General features: G+C 52.1%; 3 protein-coding genes across 8 annotated transcripts in view; 2 read left to right on the top strand and 1 right to left on the bottom strand.

Moving 5' to 3' along the window:
• The first annotated feature begins 560 nt into the window (after positions 1–560).
• Positions 561–5,802, top strand: LOC126571723 (arginine/serine-rich protein PNISR-like). Of its 3 annotated transcripts, none has more exons than XM_050230498.1 (7): positions 561–675; positions 874–2,340; positions 2,453–2,584; positions 2,685–2,832; positions 2,933–3,183; positions 3,274–3,703; positions 3,900–5,802. In XM_050230498.1, exons 2-7 carry the CDS (start codon positions 1,027–1,029, stop codon positions 4,796–4,798), a joined length of 3,174 nt encoding a protein of 1,057 aa, XP_050086455.1. In that variant the 5' UTR covers positions 561–675; positions 874–1,026; the 3' UTR covers positions 4,799–5,802. The 3 variants fall into 3 exon arrangements, with proteins under 3 accessions (XP_050086455.1, XP_050086461.1, XP_050086446.1); XM_050230504.1 differs by having other exon boundaries at positions 831–2,340; positions 3,274–3,655; XM_050230489.1 differs by having other exon boundaries at positions 831–2,340.
• A 123-nt stretch (positions 5,803–5,925) lies between these two features.
• LOC126572012 (uncharacterized) lies at positions 5,926–7,827 on the bottom strand. Its single transcript, XM_050230992.1, has 3 exons — positions 6,904–7,827; positions 6,638–6,832; positions 5,926–6,582 (listed from the first exon to the last, which is right to left on the bottom strand). Exons 1-3 carry the CDS (start codon positions 7,671–7,673, stop codon positions 6,108–6,110), a joined length of 1,440 nt encoding a protein of 479 aa, XP_050086949.1. The 5' UTR covers positions 7,674–7,827; the 3' UTR covers positions 5,926–6,107.
• Positions 7,828–9,945: 2,118 nt separating this feature from the next.
• Positions 9,946–23,008, top strand: part of LOC126571808 (solute carrier family 41 member 1) — a 39,522-nt gene continuing 26,459 nt past the window's right edge. For 2 of the 4 annotated variants that reach the window (XM_050230668.1, XM_050230638.1), the window contains exon 1: positions 9,946–10,537. The gene's annotated coding sequence lies outside the window, so the exon portion shown is untranslated. Of the gene's footprint in view, positions 10,538–11,226; positions 11,323–19,293; positions 19,429–23,008 lie in introns of those variants that run through there. The other 2 variants (XM_050230661.1, XM_050230653.1) reach the window with 2 other exon arrangements.

The raw sequence follows: 23,008 nt of genomic DNA, 5'->3' as shown, positions 1-23,008 counted from the left end.
ATTGCATGAATTTAAAGAAAACGAAAATTTGTGTTAAAACGTGGCAAAAACGCAATCGACTATCGAACCCGTGCTTCTGAACGCGGCCGTTGTGTTCAGCGGTGTGCGTGAGTGCTGCGTGTATCCGTGTGGGGGTGTGTGTGTGCTTATTCGTTGTTTTGGTCTCCGGTTTAAGGTTAGAAACCCGTTCCGATTCTGAAATATCGCTGTAAAAATGAGAAATTCTGGGCCATTATTAACTATTTCCTGTGCGATAAGAACTATCTGCGCTTCCGTCATCGTTCTCGTGTGAAAAGTGGGCCTTATGCGCCGTATAAAACGTATACACCGCGGAAAACTGGAACCAGATCCACCAAAGACGAAGCTAAAACCACGGAAAAGGATTCTACTTTTACGTTTCCAATCATCCAACTCACAATCAACTATAGAGGGCACAGTAATCTGCTGCCGACATCCGGGTGTCTCAAAGAAACCCATCCGAAACCGTTCCGGCAAGCATTACGATTCGTGATTCTGCAAGGATATGGTGCATTAACTATCGTACTCTCATTCCAGTCATCACCACGTAAGGTCCTGTACAATCATTCTTACGGATAGTATGGTCAGCAACCAAAGGAAACGAACAGATAGCACCTAATCGGTTCTACTTACATGCGGAATATCCGTAACCGGGCAGTAAGTATCTTCTATCAAAGAAATTAGACTCGGTAGTAGTAACAAAAAGGGGGACAAATAGCGAACCTTATGTTAATCCTCCTCGGATCCTATTTGAATTTAGTTGAGATTTTTAAAAAAAGAATCGTGCATTCCACCGAATCGTTCCCACACAGAAAAAGACCGCACATTCAACCGAATCGTTCCCACTTCTTCAAGCAACAAAAGCGGAGACAAAAGCATCCGGGCTCAATCCGTGCTTCTGCTATCAGCGTCGCTACCGAACAGTGTTCCGGCCACCAATAAACCTCTCATCGCCCTCAATATGGCTGTCGGCAGCGGCGCGGCCTGAACGGCAGGATAAATACATCAATGGATCCGAATGTCCTCGGTGTAGGCTCGTTGCGAGCTCCGGTTCGCGATTCCGACCATCAGCCGGTGGGCGAACCGATCGCACCGTCCCTACCCGGTTTTCGCTTCGGTGCGTTCTGCGCCGACGGTCTCGGCAATCAGCCCGCTGGCGATGGGTTGAAATGGGCCGCCTTCAACCCGTCCCTCTACAAGAATGTGGCGAACGAGCGAGTCGACTGGGGTGCGCTGGCACAGCAGTGGATACAGATGCGTGAAACGTTGGCACCAGCACCCGCTACGCCCGCGTTTTCCGTTGGCGGAATGCGGCCAACTCCGAGCGCGACCGTACACTCCGCATCCGAGCCGGTGACGACGTCCAAGACCGCTGGAACGGCGGCAAAAAGCTTCGAAGAGCAGGGTGAAGCACCGATGGAGGTAGAGAGGGACGAGGACGGCATGGTACCGATGCCACCGCCACCCGTGACCTGCGAGCGCGACTGGGCGGAAAGCAATTGGAGTGCCCTCGCCGTGCCGTGTGCCCCCGCTCCCCCGGAGTGGCTAACAAATGGGACGAACTGGCAGTTCCCAACGGCGGACGCACCAGCTGCAACGCTGTTTCAGACCACGCTCGAAGCGGAACCGGTCAGTAGTGGTAGTAGTCAGCGAAAGGTAGTGCCTGCTAGCAGCAGCACACTAGCAGCGGACAGGTTCTTGAAGCAGCAACCCACACCGTCAACCACTAGCCACACTGCAGGTCCGGCTGCCTCCACTAGTCGCTGGCAGCCAAAGCTACCAACGGGGCACATCAGCAGCAGCAGCAGCAGCAGCAACAGCAGTGCTCGATCGATGGAGTCGACTGGTGCCAAAGTGGGCACCAGAAGTCGCTTCGCAGCGATCGACACACCGGGTAGCCGCGGTCGATCGAACCACCTGGCGTCCAGCGAGGTGGGCCACGGATCTACGGTGGAAGGATCCGACCATCGGCGACTGCCGGGCCTGATGGACAACGAGATTCGACTGAGCGGAGCCATTGGGCGGAGTGTGCGATCGGTGGCGGCATCGGTCGATTCGGGACCACTGTCACCGGTACAACTGGAGGGCAGAAAACTTGGCCCAACGATGGCTAGCGGAGAGATGGTACCGCTCAACGATGCCAAGCGCAAACTGCTACCGGCCTGGATCCGCGAAGGGCTGGAGAAGATGGAAAAGGAGAAGCAACGCAAAGTGGATCAAGCACGGGACCGTTGGCGACGCGAAGACGTTCGCGCAATCTCGCCGTACGAGCACGACGTTGACGAGGAGCCTAAACCGGTGTACGAGGATACCGGTGCCAAGGTAAGGCCACCCCCCCCCCCCCTCCGCGTTTGTGGGTGAAATGCATTTGCTTTAGATTAGTTCGCATATTCACGAATCGCTCACCATTCGACTATCTCGTTTCATCGCGCAGACGAAGGTGGACGAGCGACCAATGGCAGTGCTTCCGAAGCACGATGACGATACGGTAGGGAGCGCGGCCAAGACAGTGTCGTCGGTTAATGAATGCGCAACCCGGACCAGGCAACAACAGCAGCAGCAGCTGGTTAGTAGGCCCTGGGCACCCTTTTTAATTTAAATGCCGTTTATCGCATCATTTTTCATTCCTGCCGCATACTTCCACACTTCCATTCCACTTCTGGCAGAACGAATCGATGCGAGCGATACTGACGAACATCTTGCTCGAGGTGACGAACGAGGAAATAGCTCGCATTGCCAAAGAGACAACCAGCAGCATCAAGCAAAAACAGCAACAACAAAAGCAATACCACCAACAGCAACAGCAGCGTCCAGGTAGCGGGCATTGGAATCATTTGCGGCCACCATGTAGACATCATCTACTCCCTATGAAGCCACTAATAAGAGAACATTTTCTTATCTCGCCCGTTCACAGCATTACCACTGCTCGGTTTGCAGGCTTACGGTGATAGTGACGAGGATGATGATGATGATGATAATGATAATGAAAGCACTGACGAGCAGCAGGACGAACGGCGGGAGGAGCCTAAGCCGGAATCGGAAGCTAACTCGAATCCTGTCCCAACCGCTGCGGACGAAGGGGAGGGTAGTAACGGCTCAGCACGAGACAATAACGCCGACGACTGTGACGACTACGACGGCGACAGCAGCGAGCAACACCTGCAGGTAACGATGGTCTACACCTCTCCACCGCAAGTCAACCAATGAGACGAGAAGTTGAACTACCTTCTTTTTTTTGTTGTGTGTACGAAACAGAAACGAATACGCAGAAAACAGCGCGAGTTCCAGCTGATTGCGCACAAGATCGAGCAACAGCTGCAAAGGGAGGATGACCAAATTGAGGGCCACGGGCCACAGAAGCATCACCGGGAGGAGACGGATCCCTCGAAGCGGCATCACGATGAGGACGAGGACGAAGAAGACGATGACGATATGGGTGATGATGGTGACCGTGCGCCACGTGTTGGGCATGGCAAGAATGGGTACGCACCGGCTAGCGACAGTGAGAGTGGCGGCAGCGGCAGCGAACGGGAGCAGGTTGGGTTGTCTGCCGGACAGTATCGCAGACAGGGCGATGACAATAATGCCGGGCGTTCCGGTGGTACCACTAGACCAGACCACCACCACCACCAGCACGGTGAGCCTCCGCGTGTTAATGTTAAACTAAATGCGAACCTCGCGTATGGTAAGTGTCCCTGTTCCGGAAGGAAGCTTCCTTTATCCGGTTTATGCTCTGTACGGCGGCGTGTCCTGCGTACGTCGTTTACTGGGCGTGTGTGTGTCTGTTAATGCGTCTGTATGCGCCCGAGTCACTTGAACTCACTTTGTTTTGTCTTGTTGACGGTGCCATTCCCGCCCCACCACCTCTCCTCTCATCGTAGACCGTAGGCGTCGGGATAGGCGGACTTCGCGGTTCAGCGATCTTCTCGACACCGTGCGCCAGACGCATGTGACACACGTGGCCATTATGCAACCAGCCGCCCTGAAGCCAACGCCGGCGTCTGAGACGAGCGATGCGGAAGCGGCCAGCGGCAAACCGGTCCAAAGGCCATTGCCAGTCTTCGTACCAACCGGGCCGACAGCAGCATCACCACCAGTTACCACTACGGGCAACATTGGAGGTGGTGGTGGTGGTGGAATAGCAAAAATGGAGAAACCGGAAGCTTCCCGATTCCCGATCGAACGGCAGCCCGTAGTGTGGTCCATCGGTGAGGCGCTGGAGGTGCAATCCGATGCTTCGACGAAGGAACAGCAGCAACAGCATCATCATCATCATGCGACTATCGTCGGTGGCAGTTCAACCGAGCTCAACCAGCGGCGAGATAGCTATGGAATGTTGCGGGCACCCGGCGGTGGACTGGACGGGGCAGCACCATCGGTTGAAACACACTCGTCCGATTCCGAGGCGGTATCGGTGTCCGGGTCGAACCGGTCGGTCGAATCGTCACGCTCCCGATCGCGTCGCTCCCGCTCACGCTCCCATTCCTCACATTCGCATCGGTCCGGCTCCCGGCATCACGTCACGTCCAGCCGTCAATCCCGGCACCACCATCACCACCACTATCCGGCCCCCTCCGACCATGGATCGATGCACCGATCGTCGTCGCACGCCAGCAATCGCCGGCACAGTTCGCGCGAACGTCGCGCCCGCTCTCGGTCTCGGTCGCGGTCCCGGTCCCGGTCTCGGTCGCGACGAACTCGATCACGCTCCCGTACCCGGCATTCGCGTTCGCCCGGCCGTCACTCCTCATCCTCATCGCATAGACGCCGCCGGCACTAGCCTAGCACGTTCCCTTTTCGTTCCGTTCCGTTCCGTTCCGTTTCATCTTCCTCACGTCCACCATTGGGCCGAACGCCACTGCATTCGATCGAATAAAGCGCCTTTCATTCTCCCGGATCGCTGCAGGCGCCCACATTATGCTAGAAAATGGCACGCATCAGCAGCATATCTCGTCGTTTCGTGCATCATCCATCAGCAGTTCGAATTTGTAGCACTGTTACACATTATGAAATCCAACTTAGTAGCTCCAACTGAAGCGCCACAGTTTGACCGTAGATAGCCGATTGAAAATTCTGATGCACGGATGAATGATGGAAGCCACATCCCTTCACCCGCCAGCACCGCATGGTGTTTTTATTATCTGACATCATCTTAACCTCCTCTCTACTAGTTCGTCTTCCCCGCCATCCCTATCCAGTATAAATGCAACCAGTTGCGCCACACTTAGTGCGCCTTGTTTTAGCATGTGTTACACGATTGGATTAAACCATCCCATTTCCCTCTTCATTTCTCTCTCTCTCTCCCTGTTCCTCCCTGCTCTTTCTCTCCGTGGTATCTTAATTTAATTTATAACTATACAGCCACCAGGCCGGGACGAGACCGGTCGGCCCTTATATTACGGCTAGTAGAAAACAACCACCACGGGAGTGCCACCGCAAAACTAGTTCAAGGAGTGGCCCTGAGCGGAGCCACACTTATCGCCATGACGTTCGTGGACGATTGCCTTACTCTGTTATCATCTCTTACTCTTTCTCTCTCTCTCTCTCAACTAGCTCCCACAACTTGCGTTCCGGTCCCTTCGTCTCGCATGGCGATAAAAGGCTCATTGCTTAATGGCTCTCGTATTGGCACTCGACTGAGGTTGCGTGACTGTGTGTGTGCGTGTGCGTGTGCGTGTGTATGTATGTGTGTGTGGTCCGCAACCTGAGGATCTCGTGGATCCGATGCAACATTTATTTTGCTGCGCGAAATATAATACTAAACTCCTACTACTACTACTACTACTTCTTCACGTCATGTCGTCCTTTTTTGTCGCAATTTCACTCATGCTGTGTGTGTGTGTGTTTGTGTTCACCGACCTGATGGCCGGCCATTTTCAGAGGAAAGAAAAACAGATTCGTTCCAAATCCGATCGAGTCGTTTACTAGACGACACTCTCTACTGCCTGCTGCTACTACTACTACTACTACTACTATCACCACATGAGCCTAATTCATGCCTGTGCGACCCTCAATAGCGATAACGCACTGGTGACACCAATCTCCGGGCAGGTAAGATAACGGTCGCCAGGGCCGGTTCGCTGGCACGATCAGAACAGCGCGTACCACTGCTCCTTCAGGTTGGACAGCACGATGGCCACATCGCCGACGTACTGTCCGCTGACCACCGTCCGGCCGGAATCGCGCACCAGCGCCGGAAAGATGTCCTGCTCGCTCGACACGATCGTGTGGTTCAGCAGCACCATTAGCGCCCAGTCCGTCACGGGATTCGCGCTGCGGCTGACGACGAAACTCTGCTCGCCAGGGGCATCGAGCAGGCGGCACACCTTGCCATCGGGCTGCTCACAGATGGCAACCACCGCTAGCCGGCCCCCATCGTGCATCTTGCGCTGGAAGCTGATTGCCCGGTAGTAGTACTCGAACGGTAGCCCATCGTCCGCCCCGATGTTGATGCCGACAAACTGTAGATCGGCTGCCGCTTCCACCTCATCACCGGCCTGGTGTGCGCGCTGTTGCAGCTCCGCCAGCATACCAAGCGCCACCTGACGCTGCTCCTCTCCAATGCTGCAAGAAAAAAGCAAATAAAGCCAAGAAACTGGGGCCCGGACGCTCAACTCACTCAAAGTAAGCCCACTGTTCCCTCCAGCGCATCCCTGCGATCTCCACCGTACGCTTGGCATTGTTGTTGAGGATGTAGAGCGGTCGCTGACTGTCGGGCGGCACCGGCACCGGATTGGCATCGTCAAGGATGTACGCTGCGGCCAGCTCGTAGCACTGCAGCCGGTCCACATCGTCGATCGTTTCGTACGGAATGCTACACCAAACGTGCCGAACGTGGGGAAGTGAGTTGCCGTAGACGCAGACTTTGGCTCCGGTTTGGCTTACCTTGTAAACAGCTCGCCCAACTGCTCCGCGGCTGACACCGTGAGCAGTGGCTGTACCGTGCGCCGTTCGCTCCCCAGAGTATGCGTGAGCGCGATCAGCGAGAAGTAGTGCCACAAGTTCTCGAGCAACGAACCACCGGCGAAGGCAGTCAGCAGCAGGTGCTGCTGCTGCTGCTGCTGCTGCTGTAGTTGGGCATCACTGACCGGAAGCTGGCACTGCTCGCTCAGGTGCTGACCGTCTGCGTTCAACTGTGCGTTCGGATCGAGCCCGAGCAGGACTAGGAACTGCTGGACACTCGATTCACTCCAGCGCTCCGGTCTTTCCCCGCCGTCCTGCTGCTGGGACGATGAGGCCGGGCGCACAAATTCCGGCCGGTGTACCGTATCGACGATCAGCCACACGAACACGGCAAACGAGACGAGCAGGATGAGTGGTTTGCCGTACTTCCGGCCGGCCACCAGCACCAGCCGGGCAAGGTTGAACAGTTGGCGCAGCATTGGCTCGTTTTTTGATGGTTGGCGGGTTGATCGGCGACCGAGGACATGCACCCTTTCCCCTTCCCCCACCCGTTCCACTACCACCAGCTGTTGCTTCCACCAAAAAGAAAAAGAAGAAAAAAAAACAAAGAAGAAAGCGAAACGGGAACAAACGGGCCTGGGAGACACTTGTGATTCGGTTGCTGCTCCCCTTACCACTGCTTCCAGCACCGTTGGCTGGGCGTTTTGGGGTGGCCACGCCACACCACACCACGCCACGCCACGCCACGCCATGACTCAACTCAAGCGGCTATCGACGTTTCGTTTCACTTATCGCCCGCTGATAAACCTGGCCTCGTTTTATCAATCCCCCATCGGTCCCACCCGCCTGGTGTGTGCGAGCGTGTGCGATGCGGCGACGGCGTGTACCCCCCCCCCCCCCCCCACCGATGTAGCTTCGATGTTGCTTAAATTATCCATTTAAAAAAGCGAGACAAAATTTGAGTGGTGATTAAAAATAAACTATCACAGATAATTGAGTTCTGTACACGTGGGAAAAGAGTTTATCACTTTATTTGCACAAACATTTGACGCCATTCCGAAGCAGGATTCTGGACGTAAGACGGTAATTTCGACAATTTCAACAATTTGCATGAAATCTCTACGGGGCTACCTGGCAAAGAGTGTACAGATTATGTGTTAAAAGGTTCAAACCGAACGGTACAGTAGTTTTTGGGCACCGACTTTGAAAACGTTGGTTTTCAATCTCAAGATCAATGTTTATTTGATTTGATTTGATTTACATTTGATTACAGCAAATAGTTCGTAATTCTCACGTTCAATAAATAGCATTGCCAAAACAGGAAAAGACGCTAACTCCTCTTTAATGTAAAACAAAAGCGCAAATAGCGAATGGCTACACCAAAGCAGACAAGAAAGCAGTCACAGTGCTGCGCCGTACTTGCCCCCCTCCAAGACTCAATTCCCGGAATCGAGAGGCGTCAGCGCCGATGGCTGAGCGGTCGCTGGCGTCTCGCTATACTGTAATGGTCTCGATCGACGTTTAATTGTTTGGGGAATTCCCTCATTATGTGACCATGGCTCTACTAGACGGGAGCCCAGCAGCGCAGGTAGACTGCGAAAACGTAAACAAAGTTGTAAGCTAAAACAAAACAATCAACGACTACGCTGCGAATAGCGTACCAAAGCAGAAGGAACGGTTACTACTGCTGCGCTGCACGTTCCCCCCTTAGAAATTCCCGGAATCGATCTGGGTCGGAGTCGACTCGGGGGGCTCGGAATCGACTCCGATTTTTTGCAGGCGTGAAATCGTGGGTGCGATTCCGAGCGCCTATTATTAGAGCCTTGTATGAAGCGCGGATAAAAAAAACACTGTAACTTGGTCAGTTTTGCCTCGATTGATCCAAAACTTTTACACAACACTCTCGAAAGGAGCAGCATTTAGGGAAAAATGTGTTAAAAATATGTGTCACAAAACACAATTAACATTAAGCAGCAACGCAAATCATTCACGCGAGGCTTGGCGAGGATCGGGAGCGGTTTAAGAAAGACGAAAGAATTTATTAAAAAAAACTCTCTTTGTCCCACATTTCACGCCTTCCGTCGTCGTACGCCCATTTGATACCGAGACTCGCATGGAACAGATATTCCGGAAAGCGAAAAATGTCGCATTCTTGCCAATGCCAATGGCCTCTCCACCCGGTAATCCTGGTGCCCCACGTGTTCGCCCGGCAATCAGTAGCATGCGAGCGGGTTCCGAGCTTTCGAGCGTTTCTACGCGTTGCGAGTGATTTATGCGCTCGCACGCATAAAATCCGCGCGCTCGCGGCGCCCGCCAAAGCTTTAATGCGCGCGGCGCATAAGAGCTTTTTTCGAACAGTCGCGTGCGACACCGTGCGACATAAAAATCGCCTATCTCTAGGGAATGCGCAACGGGCAGCCGTTCCGTTTCCGCCTCAAAGAAAAGGAAAGAAAAAAACAACCAAAAGTTGCCGCGTGTTTTAACGGTGAAAAATCGCAGTGCTGTTTGTGTTTGTCAACTGACAGATCAACCAAAAACAAAAAAACATAAAAAAAAGAGCTATCAAGAAACTGAAAGACAAAATGAAACACCACCAAAATCCACATTATTTGCTGTTTACATAAATGCAGTGCCGCTCCGGTGCGGTGCGGAACGATTCTGCGCCGCGCAAATTTTGACAGTTTTCGGAGATCTCCGGCGGCGGCGGCGTGTAAAGGGGTTTCCGCGGCACGACGACGTCTCGGTCGGTCGTCGGCACCCGCTCGACCGCGAGCCACGGCGTGTGCGCATGCGCGCGCAGGCAGCCGGAAAAACCTGTCTCTCGCCTGCCTGTCCGGTTGTCCTGCTCGCTCACGCCGGCCCCAGCCGCATTCGTGGCCGCACGCGGGAAAAAGAGGGCCAGGGGGGGGGGGAGGGGAGGGACAGGATCATCGTGCCCTAGCGAACTGCGGCTCGAGCGCGCACACCAACGGGCGCCGGAACCAAACGTTACGGCGTGCCAGTGTGAATCAAAATGTGAACGAATCGACCCACGGGCCCACGAGCGTGCGTCTAGTCCCCGAGACCCAGAAGCGAGAGCAGCGAGAAGCTGAAAGAAGGGGTTGGTTTTTGTTTTTGGTTTTTGGTTCCGGTTTCGCCCTCTCTGGCTCACGCGCCCGCCCGTCTCTGTTTCTGTTCTCTCACTTCCCCCCGCCCCGCCCACCCCGTCCCCGGTCCCTTCATTAATCCGGGGCCGCAGGAGTCTGGTTGGTGTTCCGCCGGTGTTCCGCCGCGCACAGCCGGGTCCGGACAAACCCGAGTCGGGTGAGTGGACGAGTGTGCAACACACGAGAGTGCATCGGTGTGTGCGTGTGTTTGTGCGTGCGTGCGTGCGGTGCGGTGCGGTGCGCGTGTGAAGTGCCCGCACCAGTAGTGCTTCGATCAATTGGCGGCGTTTGCAATCAAAACCAACAAATCAACACCCACCAATCGTCTGTTGGCCCTGGTGTCCTGGCCCTGGTGAGTCCCTGGTATCCTCGGATCGGTTTGCGGCTTATGTAACGGGACCAGAACGCCAACACAGAAGTCGCCGGAAGTCCGTCCCCCGTTTGGAAGCACGTTTGTGTGTTTGTGCCAGGTACGTGCGCGCGTCCGGTGGTGACCACCGGAACCACCATTCCCCCCCCCCCCACGCACCCCTATTTTTCTACTTTCATCCCGCCTTTTCATCCCCCGTTTCCTGTTACCCTTCAAAAGGCACCCCCTCCACGGTGGGGTGACCGGGGAGAAACCAGCCCGGATCACCTCTTTTGTGTTGTGTGTTAATGTGTGTCCGCAGTGACCCCCTGTTTTGCCCCCCCCCCCCCCCCCCCCCCCAGGCGGGTCCAGGTCGGGCCAGCCGGGTCGGGGCTGTCAAAAGGTTTGTTCCAACTGTTCCACTGTTCGGTTTTCCCCCCGCCGTGTCGCAATTTCGTGCGAGAACGCAGCAGCAGCAGCACGTGACGCACGTGGTCCATTTCATTCCCTCCTTTTCTATTCCACCCCTTTCTCCTGTGGTTTTTTGTTTTTTTTCTCGACGCGCACCACCACTGCCAGCCAGCGTTCAAACGTCAGCGCTGACTCCAACCACGACGACGACGACGACGACGGAGACGACGACGGAGACGGAGACGTCACCGGAAGCTGCACCAGCACGCCAACAGCAGCAGGGTGGCCTCGCCGCCAGGATACGCCAGGATCTCCGGGGCAGCTTCCGACGGGCGACCGGTGGCGGTCGGTGGTGCAGCCACCGCCATCGGCCTGCCGACAGCCCTCCGGCCGGGACGCCCTGCCACCGAACCGCCATAGTGGCCCTGCATCTGCACCACTACACGCTCCTCCTGCCAGTGGCGGTGTCGGCCACCGCGGACCATCCGTTGCTGGGTGAATATTCTATAGAGTGACCCCTCCACCCCCCCACCCCCCCACCACCCCTCCCTTTTTTCTTTATCTATCTGAATACTTTGCGAGAGCACGCGCCACACCGCGCCACGCACCGCAATCACCTTCACCCTTTACTCAACCTTGCCTTGTTTTTTTTGCGCTTTCGCCCGTTTCTGTGTCTGTGTCTGTGTCAGTGTGTTTGTTACTGTGTGTAGTCCTCGGTGCAGTGTTAGGATCTCGCTGTGTGTGTTCTCTCTCTCTCTCTCTCTCTTGCTCTTCTCTCGTTTCTCTCTGTGACTGTCTTCTTCTTTCTATTTGTTTTTGTTTTTTCCATCATACACACCGGGCACGCACACAAGCGCGTGCGCACACTCGCCTGTACAGCCTCGCCAGTTGTCATTCGCAGCAGCAGCAGCAGCAGCAGCAGGAGCAGCAAAGGATACTGGGTTTTCCGTTTCGTGTCCTTCTGTCTCGTGGCTGCGTACTTTTCCCGATTACACAACACCGGAAGCTGCGGTGTCACGGGATGTGCTGCTGCTGCTGCTGCTGCTGCTGCTGAGGCACAACGAGCGCACGCTAGGTGTCCAACCAGGCCGCCAACCAGGGCTGGTTAATTAGATTAAGCGTTCCCTTCTCTGCTGGAGCAAAAGGATTATTAGTCTCTCTCTCTCTCTCTCTCTCTCTCTCTCTCTCTCTCTCTCTCTCTCTGTCTCTCCCGTTTTCTTTGGAGATGGTAATTTGAGAAGACAATAGAAGACACCAGCGGGGGTCACTTTCGAAAATCAATACCCCGTCCACTGCTCGCCCTCGCTGGTGCATTCGATACATAGTTAAAAAAACGCCATATCTTTTTCATTATTGTTAAGATTTTATTTGAGTAAAACTAAAAAAAACTGTCGGTAATTTCATAAACTTTCAGAATCAGTTTAATTTTTTACCGTATGTTACTGTTTGGATGGGAATTATGGTCTTGATTCTAAACTGATTCTGAAAGTTTATGAAATTACCGACAGTTTTTTGGTTTTACTCGAAAAAAATTCAAACAAAAATGAAAAAGATATGACGTTTTTAATGTGTTGCAGTTTTTGTTTTTGCCTCACCCTGTACACGAAAGTCTCACTAGAAGTAAACCAAGCACTGAATCTGAGTCATCGCGCTCCTGGGCTCCAAGGTCGCCACGTGGACTCCGTTCCATAAAAGGGTCATAGTTCAACGCCTGGCCGGGGGGGGGGGGGGCTTTCTGTGTGCATGTGTGTGCATTGCGCAACGTGATGCAATCCATTTTGCGCGTTTACCCAAAGAACACCAAAAGGTATCCGGTGACGTTTGACATTTCAGACCCGAGGAGCACGTGCTGCTGCTGGTGCTGCTCCGTGTCCTCGAACTGCTGTTATTTCCCCAAATTTTCCCGCTTCGTGGTAAATGAAAAAAAAATAATCAAAACACAAAATGTGGCTTCCAAAAGCGGAGCATCTGGGATATATTGGGATTGCTGGCCCGTGGCTGGATCGATGTGAACCGTATTAGCGGTGGGGCCAAATATTTTTGCTAGAGCATAATGTGGTATGTGAAAAACGATAGATTGTGGTCAACGATGTAACAGTATCCTGGAAACGTTATACGGGACGACAATTGTGTGTTCCGGCTAGATGGGGTGCGAGGAGCGATTTCAATTAAAATAATTGTTAATAAGCTTAATTCAGTTTAACGGGAGGCTTCAGGTATTTAATTTTGTGTTTGTGACACATGCTTTTAACACTTTTTCCCTGAATGCTGATCCTTTCGAGAACAGTTGTGTAAAGTTTTTGGAATAATCGAACACAAACTGACCAAGTTAAAGACTTTTGAAAATGCGCGTTTCATGCAAGGCTCCTTTGAAGAGCGTTTCCCCAAAACCAACGTTTTTAAAGACGGTGCCCATCCAGTACCGTAAAAACTACTGCACCGATTGGTTTGAAATTTTCAACACATAATCTGTACACTTTTTGCCAGGTAGCCCCGTCAAGATTTCATGAAAATTGTTGTTACTTTTTGTTCAACGAATCTTTAAAATTCGTAGTTTTTGGCAAAATCGCAAAAAGCATCACTTTTTCCACTTCAAACCGCTGCCAAAAATCGTTAAAATGGGAAGTTCAACAAAAACTCAACAGGGCTACTTAGATAAACTCATAATCTATCCAATGAATATCGATTTGTACATTTCTGATCACCCATCACGCAGTTACGATATGATGAGCACCGAAAAAGGTACATTTTTTCCGCTATGCATTCTTAGATCTTAAGTCACGGATGAAGTTTTTCATAAATCTTTCCCAAAATATGACCAAACGTTCTTCAAAAGTTGTAGTTTATTATGGCATTTACTAAAATACATATGGGTTGATACTTTTTGTAAAACAATTCATCAAACATGAGCCGTTTTTCGGTAGGAATCAAAAGACTTCAACGGCCGAACCCGGTTTGACAAATCGCCGTCACCGTGCTCAAAGTCGCGGACCATCCCGTAGCACAAAAAGTACTTGGCCAATCGGCTTGAAACTTTGAACACATATTCTGTACACTCTTTGCCAGGTAGTCCCGTCGAGATTTCCTGAAAATTGTTGATACTTTTTTTTTAAACAAATCGCCAAAAATCGTGTTTCTAGGCAAAATCGTAAAAAGCATCACTTTTTCAAATTCAACAAACTGCCAAAAATCGCAAAATAAGAAATTCAACAATATCTTGACTCGGGTACCTCGATAAACTTATCATCTTTCAAACGAGTATCGATTTGTGTGTTTCTGATGACCCGTCACGCAGCTACGATGGGCACCGTAAAATGTAACTTTTCGAAGACACGACTGCCTAAATTTGATGCCGTGGATGGAGTTTGTAATGAATTTTCCCCAAAATACCATTAAATGTTCTTCAAAAATTGTAGTTTAATATGCCATTCACTTGAAAGAACATAGTTGAATGGTTGCGTCACAAAACACTCATCAAAAATGATCCTTGTTTTTGGTGAGAAATTACCGAGCAACAATCCCAAAGGAATGGGAATTGGTTACCATGCTGATAGCGGCACCACCACCAGACACACTTCAGGGCCAGGGCTTCGCGACTTCCGCTTTGATGAGAGGCTTATCACAAGCGCCAGCTAGCCAGCCAGCCAGCCAGCCAGGTCCGTTGACCGCTGGCTCTAAACGAGACAGTCAAGCGGTAGTTGAGGGCACGCGCGCGCGCGCGCCCGCCCACTAATCACCGTCCCTAAGACCCACGAATACTCACTGCATTGCGCCACAGATCTGAGCCAAGGTCGGACCACGTGAACGGTTTGTGCCACCATATGGTCTTTGGCCAAATCTGGCCCGCTAAGTAATCCGCTTAATCACGTACCGGGCAATTACCGCGTAATCTCTATTAGCAAACCCAGTCCCAGCCCAGCTCCCTCTTCCCCCTTTCGATTCCCCGCTAGATACGACCGTAGCCACCGATCTTTGCCGATAAGTATCTGATCGGGACTGCCGCTATCAGATCATCGTACCTGTGAACCCGTTGTCGTTGATTTGTTTTTTGTTTTTTTGCGGTTCAATGACGGCGCATCGTCCATCGGCGACGGGACGGGCTCGATCACGCCCAGATGAACTGCTCGATCGGCCGATAAATTCCCGCGACCCCCGGGGGTGGGTTTGGGACGCCCTGTAGACCCGTCCGTCTACAATGTGGTTATCAGGACAATGCGGGCAAGAGTCCGTTCGTGGCCGTTGGTCCTGTCCCACATTCTTTATGGCCTGCCTAGCTGCCACCACGCGGTCGCAATGGTTAGCAATGGAGGGGTCCACACTCGATAAAGATAAACGGGTGTTTGCCGGTTACTCCCGGTGGCCGTCTAGTGGCCGCTGTTCCGCAATACACGCACCTCCGTCTGTCTACCGGCTGGCTTTGCTGAGTCATACCGTTGCAGTAGTTCCGTTGCTGCTGCTGCTGCTGTTGCTACTCCCTCTGATGTTGTTGCTGATGGGGTTTTTCCTTCCGCAGTTCGTCGTGCGGCCTATGGAAGTATCGTTACCCGGAGAATCCGGTTCCTGGTTCCAGCGGTCGTAAAGGTCACAAAAGGTGAACCCTGGAATACACCTGGGTGTATAGCCTTAATACTGCTGTTTGTTTTTTTTGTCGATAAAAACACCTTTTTTTAAAAATAGAAAAGCCAAACGATAAATTATTCGAAGTGTTTTCCCGTGCTAGCTACACATTTTTTCACCTCTCTAGGGGCAATTTGCGAACGCCGCGCCAAACGAATGCTTCATTAAGCGAGGGAAATTCCCCCGGTTATGTCATTTTCTGATATATCTACACAAAAAATCGAAGTCGCTGCTCGGACCAGCGCGTGACCGATCGGTCGAAACGAGTGGTGATATTTGGAAAGGCCCCCCCCCGGGGTCAGTTTATTGAATTCAAATAATTATGGGTCATTTTTTCTTTTTACGAGTGCGATTGGGAGAACTTCTCCTGTGTTTGATCATAAATCGGTCATAAATTGTTTCACGCAAAGCACACGGTGCATTTTGATTATTGGCTGGCTGCCTTAACAGTTTGCACAACGCTACAACAAGCTCGTAATAGACGAACAGCCCATCTGATCCCCACCCAAAAAGGCACAGCGCATTGTCCTGCGTTCCAAGCGATCTTGCGGTCTTGCGGTAGAAGATGGCTGGTTGGCTGGGATCAATTAATGATTTTATTTGCGTTTTAGATGGCTGAAAATGTATCCACTTTTCATCGCCAGTCACTTCAAGAAGCTCCTTTCCTTTTTTGCCTAACAAACAAGAATTGGCATGTGTTTTGGTGTCGCTCCTCCATCTTTGTTTTTTTTTTTATTTTATTATAGAGGTTTTAAACTTTAACAGTTCTTTCGCCTCTGCTCCTCCATCTGCCTACCGTTCTATTCATGTGGCACCCATTTTCCAACTGTTTGAACCTTTCTATGACTCTTAAGCCTATGGAAATGTTTGGTTAAGTAATTCCTTACTACTGGACAAGCATTTCTAACGATTGCTTTCAATTCTCATCCCAAAAAATCCTGCAATTCATGGTCCTTGATTTTTTTTTCATGGTCAATTTTCACGCTTCATGTAACTTAAGCCAAAATGGTTGCGCTTTAAACCGATTTAACCAATCTTTGCAATGGGTTTCTAATACCAAATTGTCACCAGAGACCCGTACAAGCATTTCCAGTGATTTGATCGACGATGTTTGCAAATTAAAGAACAAAAATGGAGCTCCCCCCGAATGCTCTCTTTCTCGGGCACAAAACTAGACATGATTATGCTTTGAATCGAATGCCCTAAGATCCCTTCTGGCACTGTCTCCTATTGGCAGCTCCAGTATCCAGTTCGCCAGCCAGCCAAACAACCTTCCGCCCGCCCGCTCCCCCCAGAAAACGGAGAGCAGCGCAGGGGGCGAGACTGTGATTCCCCCCGGGGGTCCGGTGGCCGAAATGAATCGAAATGAAAGTCACCGTTACGCAGCTTCCTGCCTACCCCTTCCATCGCCATCGTGATCGCCGCCACGGCCAAAACCCATGCCAGCCAGCGATGATGATTTGCATCCGTTTCGTACTTGCTCCGCGCTTCGCGAGAAACTTGTTGGTAGCAAAACGTGTTTACAGTCGTCCCGAAAAATTTCCGTGATTTTCTGACCCGAACAGTCCCCATTCCCCTTTGTCTCTCTCTCTCTCTCTCTCTCTCGCTTTCTCATTCCTTTTTCGGAAGACACGATCCGCACGATCGAGCGATCGAGAACCGGTACCGCAGCCGTGCGATTAGTGGAGAAGGAGGCAGAGAGAGAGAGAGAGAGAGAGAGAGAGAGAGAGAGAGAGGAGGGAGAAAAAGAGGAAGGGAGAGAGAGGAAGGGAGAGAAGAGGTGGACGAAAAATATCCAAATGTTTGTGAATCACCTTCCAATGGGCTTCCCATTTGCGTCACCGCTGCTCCCACGCCTTGGCTTCCCAGAGAGAGAGAGAGAGAGAGAGAGAGAGAGAGAGAGAGAGAGAGGGGGGGGGGTAGAAAAACCGGCAAACAAATCAATCAATTGCGCCCAATTAGCCGATCCGGACCGTTCGTCGTCGTCGTTCGTCGCCGTTCGTCGATTATTGAGTGTGCGAATCGAGCAGAGAGACTTTTGTAAATGGTGGAGGCGGAGGAGGGTGATCACGCATTTCGAGCAGCCCCCCGGTCCGGTTGCGGCTAATCCTGCACGTGCTGCGCGCCCCTCGCACGCGTTCGGCCGCGTGCGATGGAATGTGTGCGCCCGCGGAAAGCGTTTTTAAGCGCTTTAAGTCGATTGTCGATGTGCGATGTGCGGGATGTGCTGCGCAAAGTCAATCAATCAACAGCCCGCTGGACCATACGGGGTGGGGCGAGACCGGACCGCGGACTTGTGGAACCCCCCCCCCGCCCCCGCCCCCGCCCCTCCCCTCTCTCTCTTTTTTTGCTGCTTGCTTTTGGGCCCAGCAACAGCAGCATCACGCTTTTGGAGAGGCAGAGCGAGAGAGAGAGTGAGAGAGAGAGAGAGAGCGACCGAGCATAACCGAGAGGTCAATGCGAGAGAGAGAGAGAGAGAGAGTGAGAGAATGAGAGAGAGCCGAAATCTGGCACGAGATGATCGAGATCTGCAGAACAACCGAAAAATCGACCAAGAAAAAAAACCACGGGAAACGCTCCTCCATTACCGCTTCTTCTTGCTCGCTCTCTCGCTCTCTCTCCGGCTCTCTCTCTCTCTCTCCGTGCTCTCTGATCTCTGGGCCTGTAGCAGCAGCAGCAGCACAGCAGTCCCCATTCGCGGCACGACTCTCGTAGCTGAGGCGCCAGCGTACGCGCGCGTGCAAGTGAGCGAGAGCAACAAATGGCCGCCCTTTCGCTCGCACACCGCCACCGCATCCAACTGTCGCACCATCACCGGTCTGTGGCGTGCCGGTGCTGGCTGGCGGCCCTCCGTGCGGGGGTCTCTATCGAGTGGTGCCACCACCACCACCACCACCATCACCTTCTCTTAACTAATACGGTCGCCGCTGCCGCTGCCGCTGCCAAAAAAAAAAACGTTTTGTGCGGAGAGAAGAAACAGACGGACGGACGGATCGGCCGACAGGCTGGCCGGCTTGGGGGCAAGGAGGGCGGGGGGGGGGGGGGGAAACTAGAGCCCATTCGCGACGCAGCTCGGACGCATGCCCGTCGCACGCAGGCGTGGTAGTAGCAGCAGCGCGCTCCGTCTGACGACACCGTCCACCGACACCCGGCCCGAGTGTGAGCGCGAGAGCGCGCGCGCCCGCGTTTGTTACGTTCTGGGTTGCTGGGTGGCTGCTGTTGTGGTTTGACTCCTTGGCCAACGGTACCAGGGCAGGAAAAACCGGGGAAGGGAAAAATCAACCCAGCTTTGTTGTCAAACCGTTTTTTTTTTCGCTCTGTTTTTGCGCCTTCTCTCTGTCTCTCTCGCTGTCTCCTCTGCCGGCTGCTCGACGTTCGTGGCGTGTGTTCGGACTCCCCTCGCGTGTCCTGTTCCTTTTGTTCTCTCCGGTACGTTCCGGTACGGTGGGTTTTTGGTGTGTGTGCGCGCGTGTGTGTGCTCGGTGTTCCCGGCGATCCCCCCCCCCACCGGCTAATCCGCATCCTGTTAAGCGCCGCGTCTGTTTATATCGGATCCTTTCCACACCACGCGCGCGCTCTTTCTCTCACGCTCGCTTTATCTCTTCTGTTGTCGTGTTGTCCTGGCCTGGCCTGGCGCGGAAGATATAGGCAACGGGCAATTTTGATTTGTTGATCCGAGTGTGGTGAATCTTGTCGCGTGCCGTGGAGTCTAGTGGTACCGGGGGGTTCCCAAAAAACAAAACAAAAAAGTGACGTTTGCCCGTGCGCCTGCGCAGCGTGGTTTCTCTTCGATCAATCCCCTCTCCCCGCGCTCGGCCGCGGATCATCTGTCAAACGGAAAAAACCCCCCCCCCCCCAACCAAAAAACACCAAAATATTTAACCCCCCCCCCCCAGCCGAGCCGAGCTTCTGTCAAGGGGCGGGGGCGTGTGCATCAATCATTATCGAGTTGCCGCCGCCGCCGCCGCCGCCAACGTTACGTCGGTGAGTGTTCGATTGTTCCTCCAAGCTCCCATTCCTCTCGTCATCCTCCTCCTCCACGCTTGCACCACCTTCCTTCCCGGACGCAGGCGCCACCGCCGGTCATAGAAGTCGACGACGACGACGACGACGGTAACACGACAAAAAATGCAAGGCCATTTGGTTTGCCGACCGCAGCGCAGCACAGCGATTTCCCTATCCTTGCGCGTGGTTTCGGTTTCACTTTAGCTTCACGGTATTTTTCCATGGTTTGTGGTTTAACGCCACCCGCGCCCTACCCTGGTGCTCCTCTACTTTAAATTCCATTTTCTGTTCGCTGCCTTGTGTGTTCTCTCCCCTCTGTCTCTCTCTCTGTGTTAGTGGTGGTGGTGGTGTAGTGTACGGTAGTAGTACTTCCCCCTTCCCCTCCCCCCCCCCCCCCCAATTCATGAAGACGACGGTGCCACGACCTCGATCGCCCCAAGAAACGGAACCGAACCGCGATCGCGACCTGATGGAACCGAACCGCGAGGCTCAGCTGCAGCGCACCACGGCGTGGCTGTGTGTGTGTCCGGATCCTGGTGCCCACTTCCCTCCCTCAAGCATCTCCCCTGTTGTTGTTGTTGTTGTTGTATAGTGAAGCCCGTAGCCAGCGAAAAACGAACGATTACGATTACTACAAAAAAAAAACAAACCACAAAAAAGGACTGCAACACAGTTGAAAAAAAAACGCCATATCTTTTTCATTTCTGTTTTTGATTTTATTGCGGAAAACCCAAAAACTGACAAGTAATTTTATAAACTTTTAGAATCAAGTTTAGTTTCTTTTTTCGATGTGTTACCTTTTGGGATGAATCTATGGTCTCGAGACCCCGTAGAAGAAGGTGCGTATGAGATGCGAAAACGCGCAGTTTTTCGCACTCCTCGCATACTTTTTGTAACGCTGGAACCGAGATAAATCAACAAATTCACGTGCCAAAGCTATTAAAGGGGGGGGGGGCTTCTGTATGAATGTTTTCGTGACATATGTTTTTTTTAACATTTTTCCCTGAAAGCTGATCCTTTCAAGAGTATTGTGTACAAGTTTTGGATCAATCGAAGCATAATTGATGAAGCATAATTGACGCGGATTTTAAAAAAATCCTTAATCTTATACAAAGCTCCATGTCGCTCGCTACTTTGAGTCGGTTCCCATCCCAGTACCGTCAAATCTACTGCGGCAATTGATTCGACATTTTTAACACATAATCTGTACACTCTTTGCCAGGTAGTCCCGTTGAGATTTCATGAAAATTGCTGATACTTTTTTTTCGACAAATCTTCATCAATCGTGTGTTTAGGCAAAATGACTAAAAGCATCGCTTTTATCAATTTGTCCAAATATCTGCCAAGAATCGAAAAATTAAAATATGACCAAAATCTCTCCGAAACTACCTAGATAAACTTATAGTCTTTCAAACAAGTAAAGATTTGTACTGTTTCAAATGACCCATCACGCAGCTACGATGAGCACCGTAAAAAGTAGCATTCCGTAGACACTCCTTCATAGATTTGATGCCACGGATTAAGTTTTCAATGAATGTTGCTCAAAGCAATACCAAATATTCTTCAAAAGTGGACGATTAATATGCCTTTTACTTAAAATAGTAAAGTTAAATGGTTACGTCACAAAAAAACGTTAAAAGCGGGCCTTTGTTTGGCCCGAAAATAACGAAGCCCCCTCCTTAAAAGGTTCATTGTAGTTCTAGGCATGCAAATAATTCATGTGCAAGCCCTAGAGATTCCAACAGGACTCTGTATCTTCTCTCAAAGCAACAGCGCGACATGAGATTGAAGGAAAAAGGAACGTTCTACTTTTCATTTCGCTGTCTCTTTGGCCGTCAATATCTATGGACATAAAAAACGCAGAACTTCTCCGTTTGCGGCATTTTAAAGGGCAAGGTTAGATCTAAAAAATGACAACGTTTCGAACAGCTTGTGCAAACGCGTCTCCAGGAATGAGCCAAAACAGGCCACAAAGCAGCGAGCGTTGTTTTATTCATCCAAACAGTAACACACCGTAAAAAAAAAAAACTAAACTGTTTCCGAAAGTTTATAAAATTCCGGGTCCTTTTTTGCTGGTACTCAAATAAAATCCAAAACAAAAATGGAAAAGATATGGCGGTTAACTGTGTTCCAGTTGTTCTTTTGCCTTGTGGTTTGCGGTCAATTGATCAAGGCCGCCGTGCGGTGAACCGAAGTGTGTGCTTGAAGTGTTGACCCTTTTGTTTTCGTTTTATCTGACCGGCCACTTGACGTTAAGGGCGCGTAGTTACTACCACCAACGCCTGCTAAGCCAAGACCGAATCCTGTGGGCTAGTGATCCCCCAAAAAAAAAGCCGCCCGTTGGTGTGTGGTCCGACCGGGGGGGCACGCGACGCACCGACCTTCTACCCACGCACTTCCATGGTGGAAAGGAAGCAGCAGCGCGCACGTGGCGCGCGTGAAGCGATACAAATTAGCAACCAGCCCCACCAAGCAAGCAAGCCCTTCGGAAAGGGCTACCACCACCCTCCCAAACACGCAAACCCCCCCCCCCCCCCCCTGCTCAAGGTGAGCTCAGCCGCTTGTTTACACACTGCTGCTGCTGTTTCTGGTGCGCGGGCGGCACTGAACTGAACTTACTGGGCTTATGGTGCCCCCCCCCCCCCCTGAAGAGGATGACCAGAAGAAACGGGGGGGCTGCATTTGATTCACGGGCTCCGGTCGCTCGCTAGCCGTGATTGCCGTGTGATCCACAGTCAGGGACAAACACTGACACACAGCGGTGGTTGCGTCTGCTTTGTCGTCGCACTCGGGCACGATAAGCGGCACTGGCATCCGAGAACGGAAGTGGTCCCGATTGTGGTGGTGGTGGTGGTGGTGTTGTTGGTGGTTGTCGCCCCGCTGTCGATACCGGTGTCGTCCAGGTGTCCGCCCCGTTTTCGAGTCGAGTTCAAGTTCCCTTATCTAATCAGAAGTGGGGCTACCAAAGTTACCAATAAAGCCATTCAGCGCCTCATCAACAGTCCATCAAACAGGGCAAGAAGGGAGGGGGGACCCCTCCGGGAAGAGAACGAGAAGAGAAGAGAAGAGAAGAGAAGAGAGAGAGAGAGAGAGAGAGAGAGAGAGAGAGAGAGAGAGTGCAGTGTTTATCTGGGTCATTTCCCGGGCGCTGTGCATCGGGATTCTTCTTCAATTTCCGAGAATCTTCAAGTCGAGAATCCCACCGGATTGTGTGTCTCTAGTTTCCAGTTGAGCTCCTGATTGTAGATCCCTTCTCTCGCCTCGCAAAAACACACAGGACACACAGGGGGGGGGGGGGGGGGGGTGCACCACAATTCTCACCATCCCTCCCTTCTATTGTGTAGTTATTTTTAATGTTTGCCCAAAGAGGCCCAAAATGTGACCAAAAACTCTCGAAACCCGGAGGTGGAGTGGGGGTGGGGTGGGGGGGAGGGGGAATTCCATTATAATGGGGAACCAGTTATCGTCCACCCACAATTCGCTCATCAATCAATCAATCTCGAGAGCACGAGCTGACGATGATGATGATGCTGATGATGATGGTGACGGTGGTGGTGGC

The sequence above is a fragment of the Anopheles aquasalis genome, chromosome X (genome assembly GCF_943734665.1).
Source record: "Anopheles aquasalis chromosome X, idAnoAquaMG_Q_19, whole genome shotgun sequence".
NCBI classification, from domain to species: Eukaryota; Metazoa; Arthropoda; class Insecta; order Diptera; family Culicidae; genus Anopheles; species Anopheles aquasalis.
Note: the sequence above shows the minus strand (reverse complement) of the source record. Positions and strands in the feature narration are given on the sequence as shown.

Excerpts from the sequence above, each read along its gene's own strand:
- LOC126572012 (XM_050230992.1), bottom strand. The coding sequence starts at position 7,673 with ATGGCGTGGCGTGGCGTGGCGTGGTGTGGTGTGGCGTGGCCACCCCAA. Across the intron at positions 6,833-6,903 it reads TTGGGCGAGCTGTTTACAAG|CATTCCGTACGAAACGATCG; the intron begins GTAAGCCAAACC and ends CGTTTGGTGTAG. Across the intron at positions 6,583-6,637 it reads GAACAGTGGGCTTACTTTGA|CATTGGAGAGGAGCAGCGTC; the intron begins GTGAGTTGAGCG and ends TTTTTCTTGCAG.
- LOC126571723 (XM_050230498.1), top strand. The coding sequence starts at position 1,027 with ATGGATCCGAATGTCCTCGGTGTAGGCTCGTTGCGAGCTCCGGTTCGC. Across the intron at positions 2,585-2,684 it reads AACAACAGCAGCAGCAGCTG|AACGAATCGATGCGAGCGAT; the intron begins GTTAGTAGGCCC and ends CACTTCTGGCAG. Across the intron at positions 3,704-3,899 it reads AAATGCGAACCTCGCGTATG|ACCGTAGGCGTCGGGATAGG; the intron begins GTAAGTGTCCCT and ends CTCTCATCGTAG.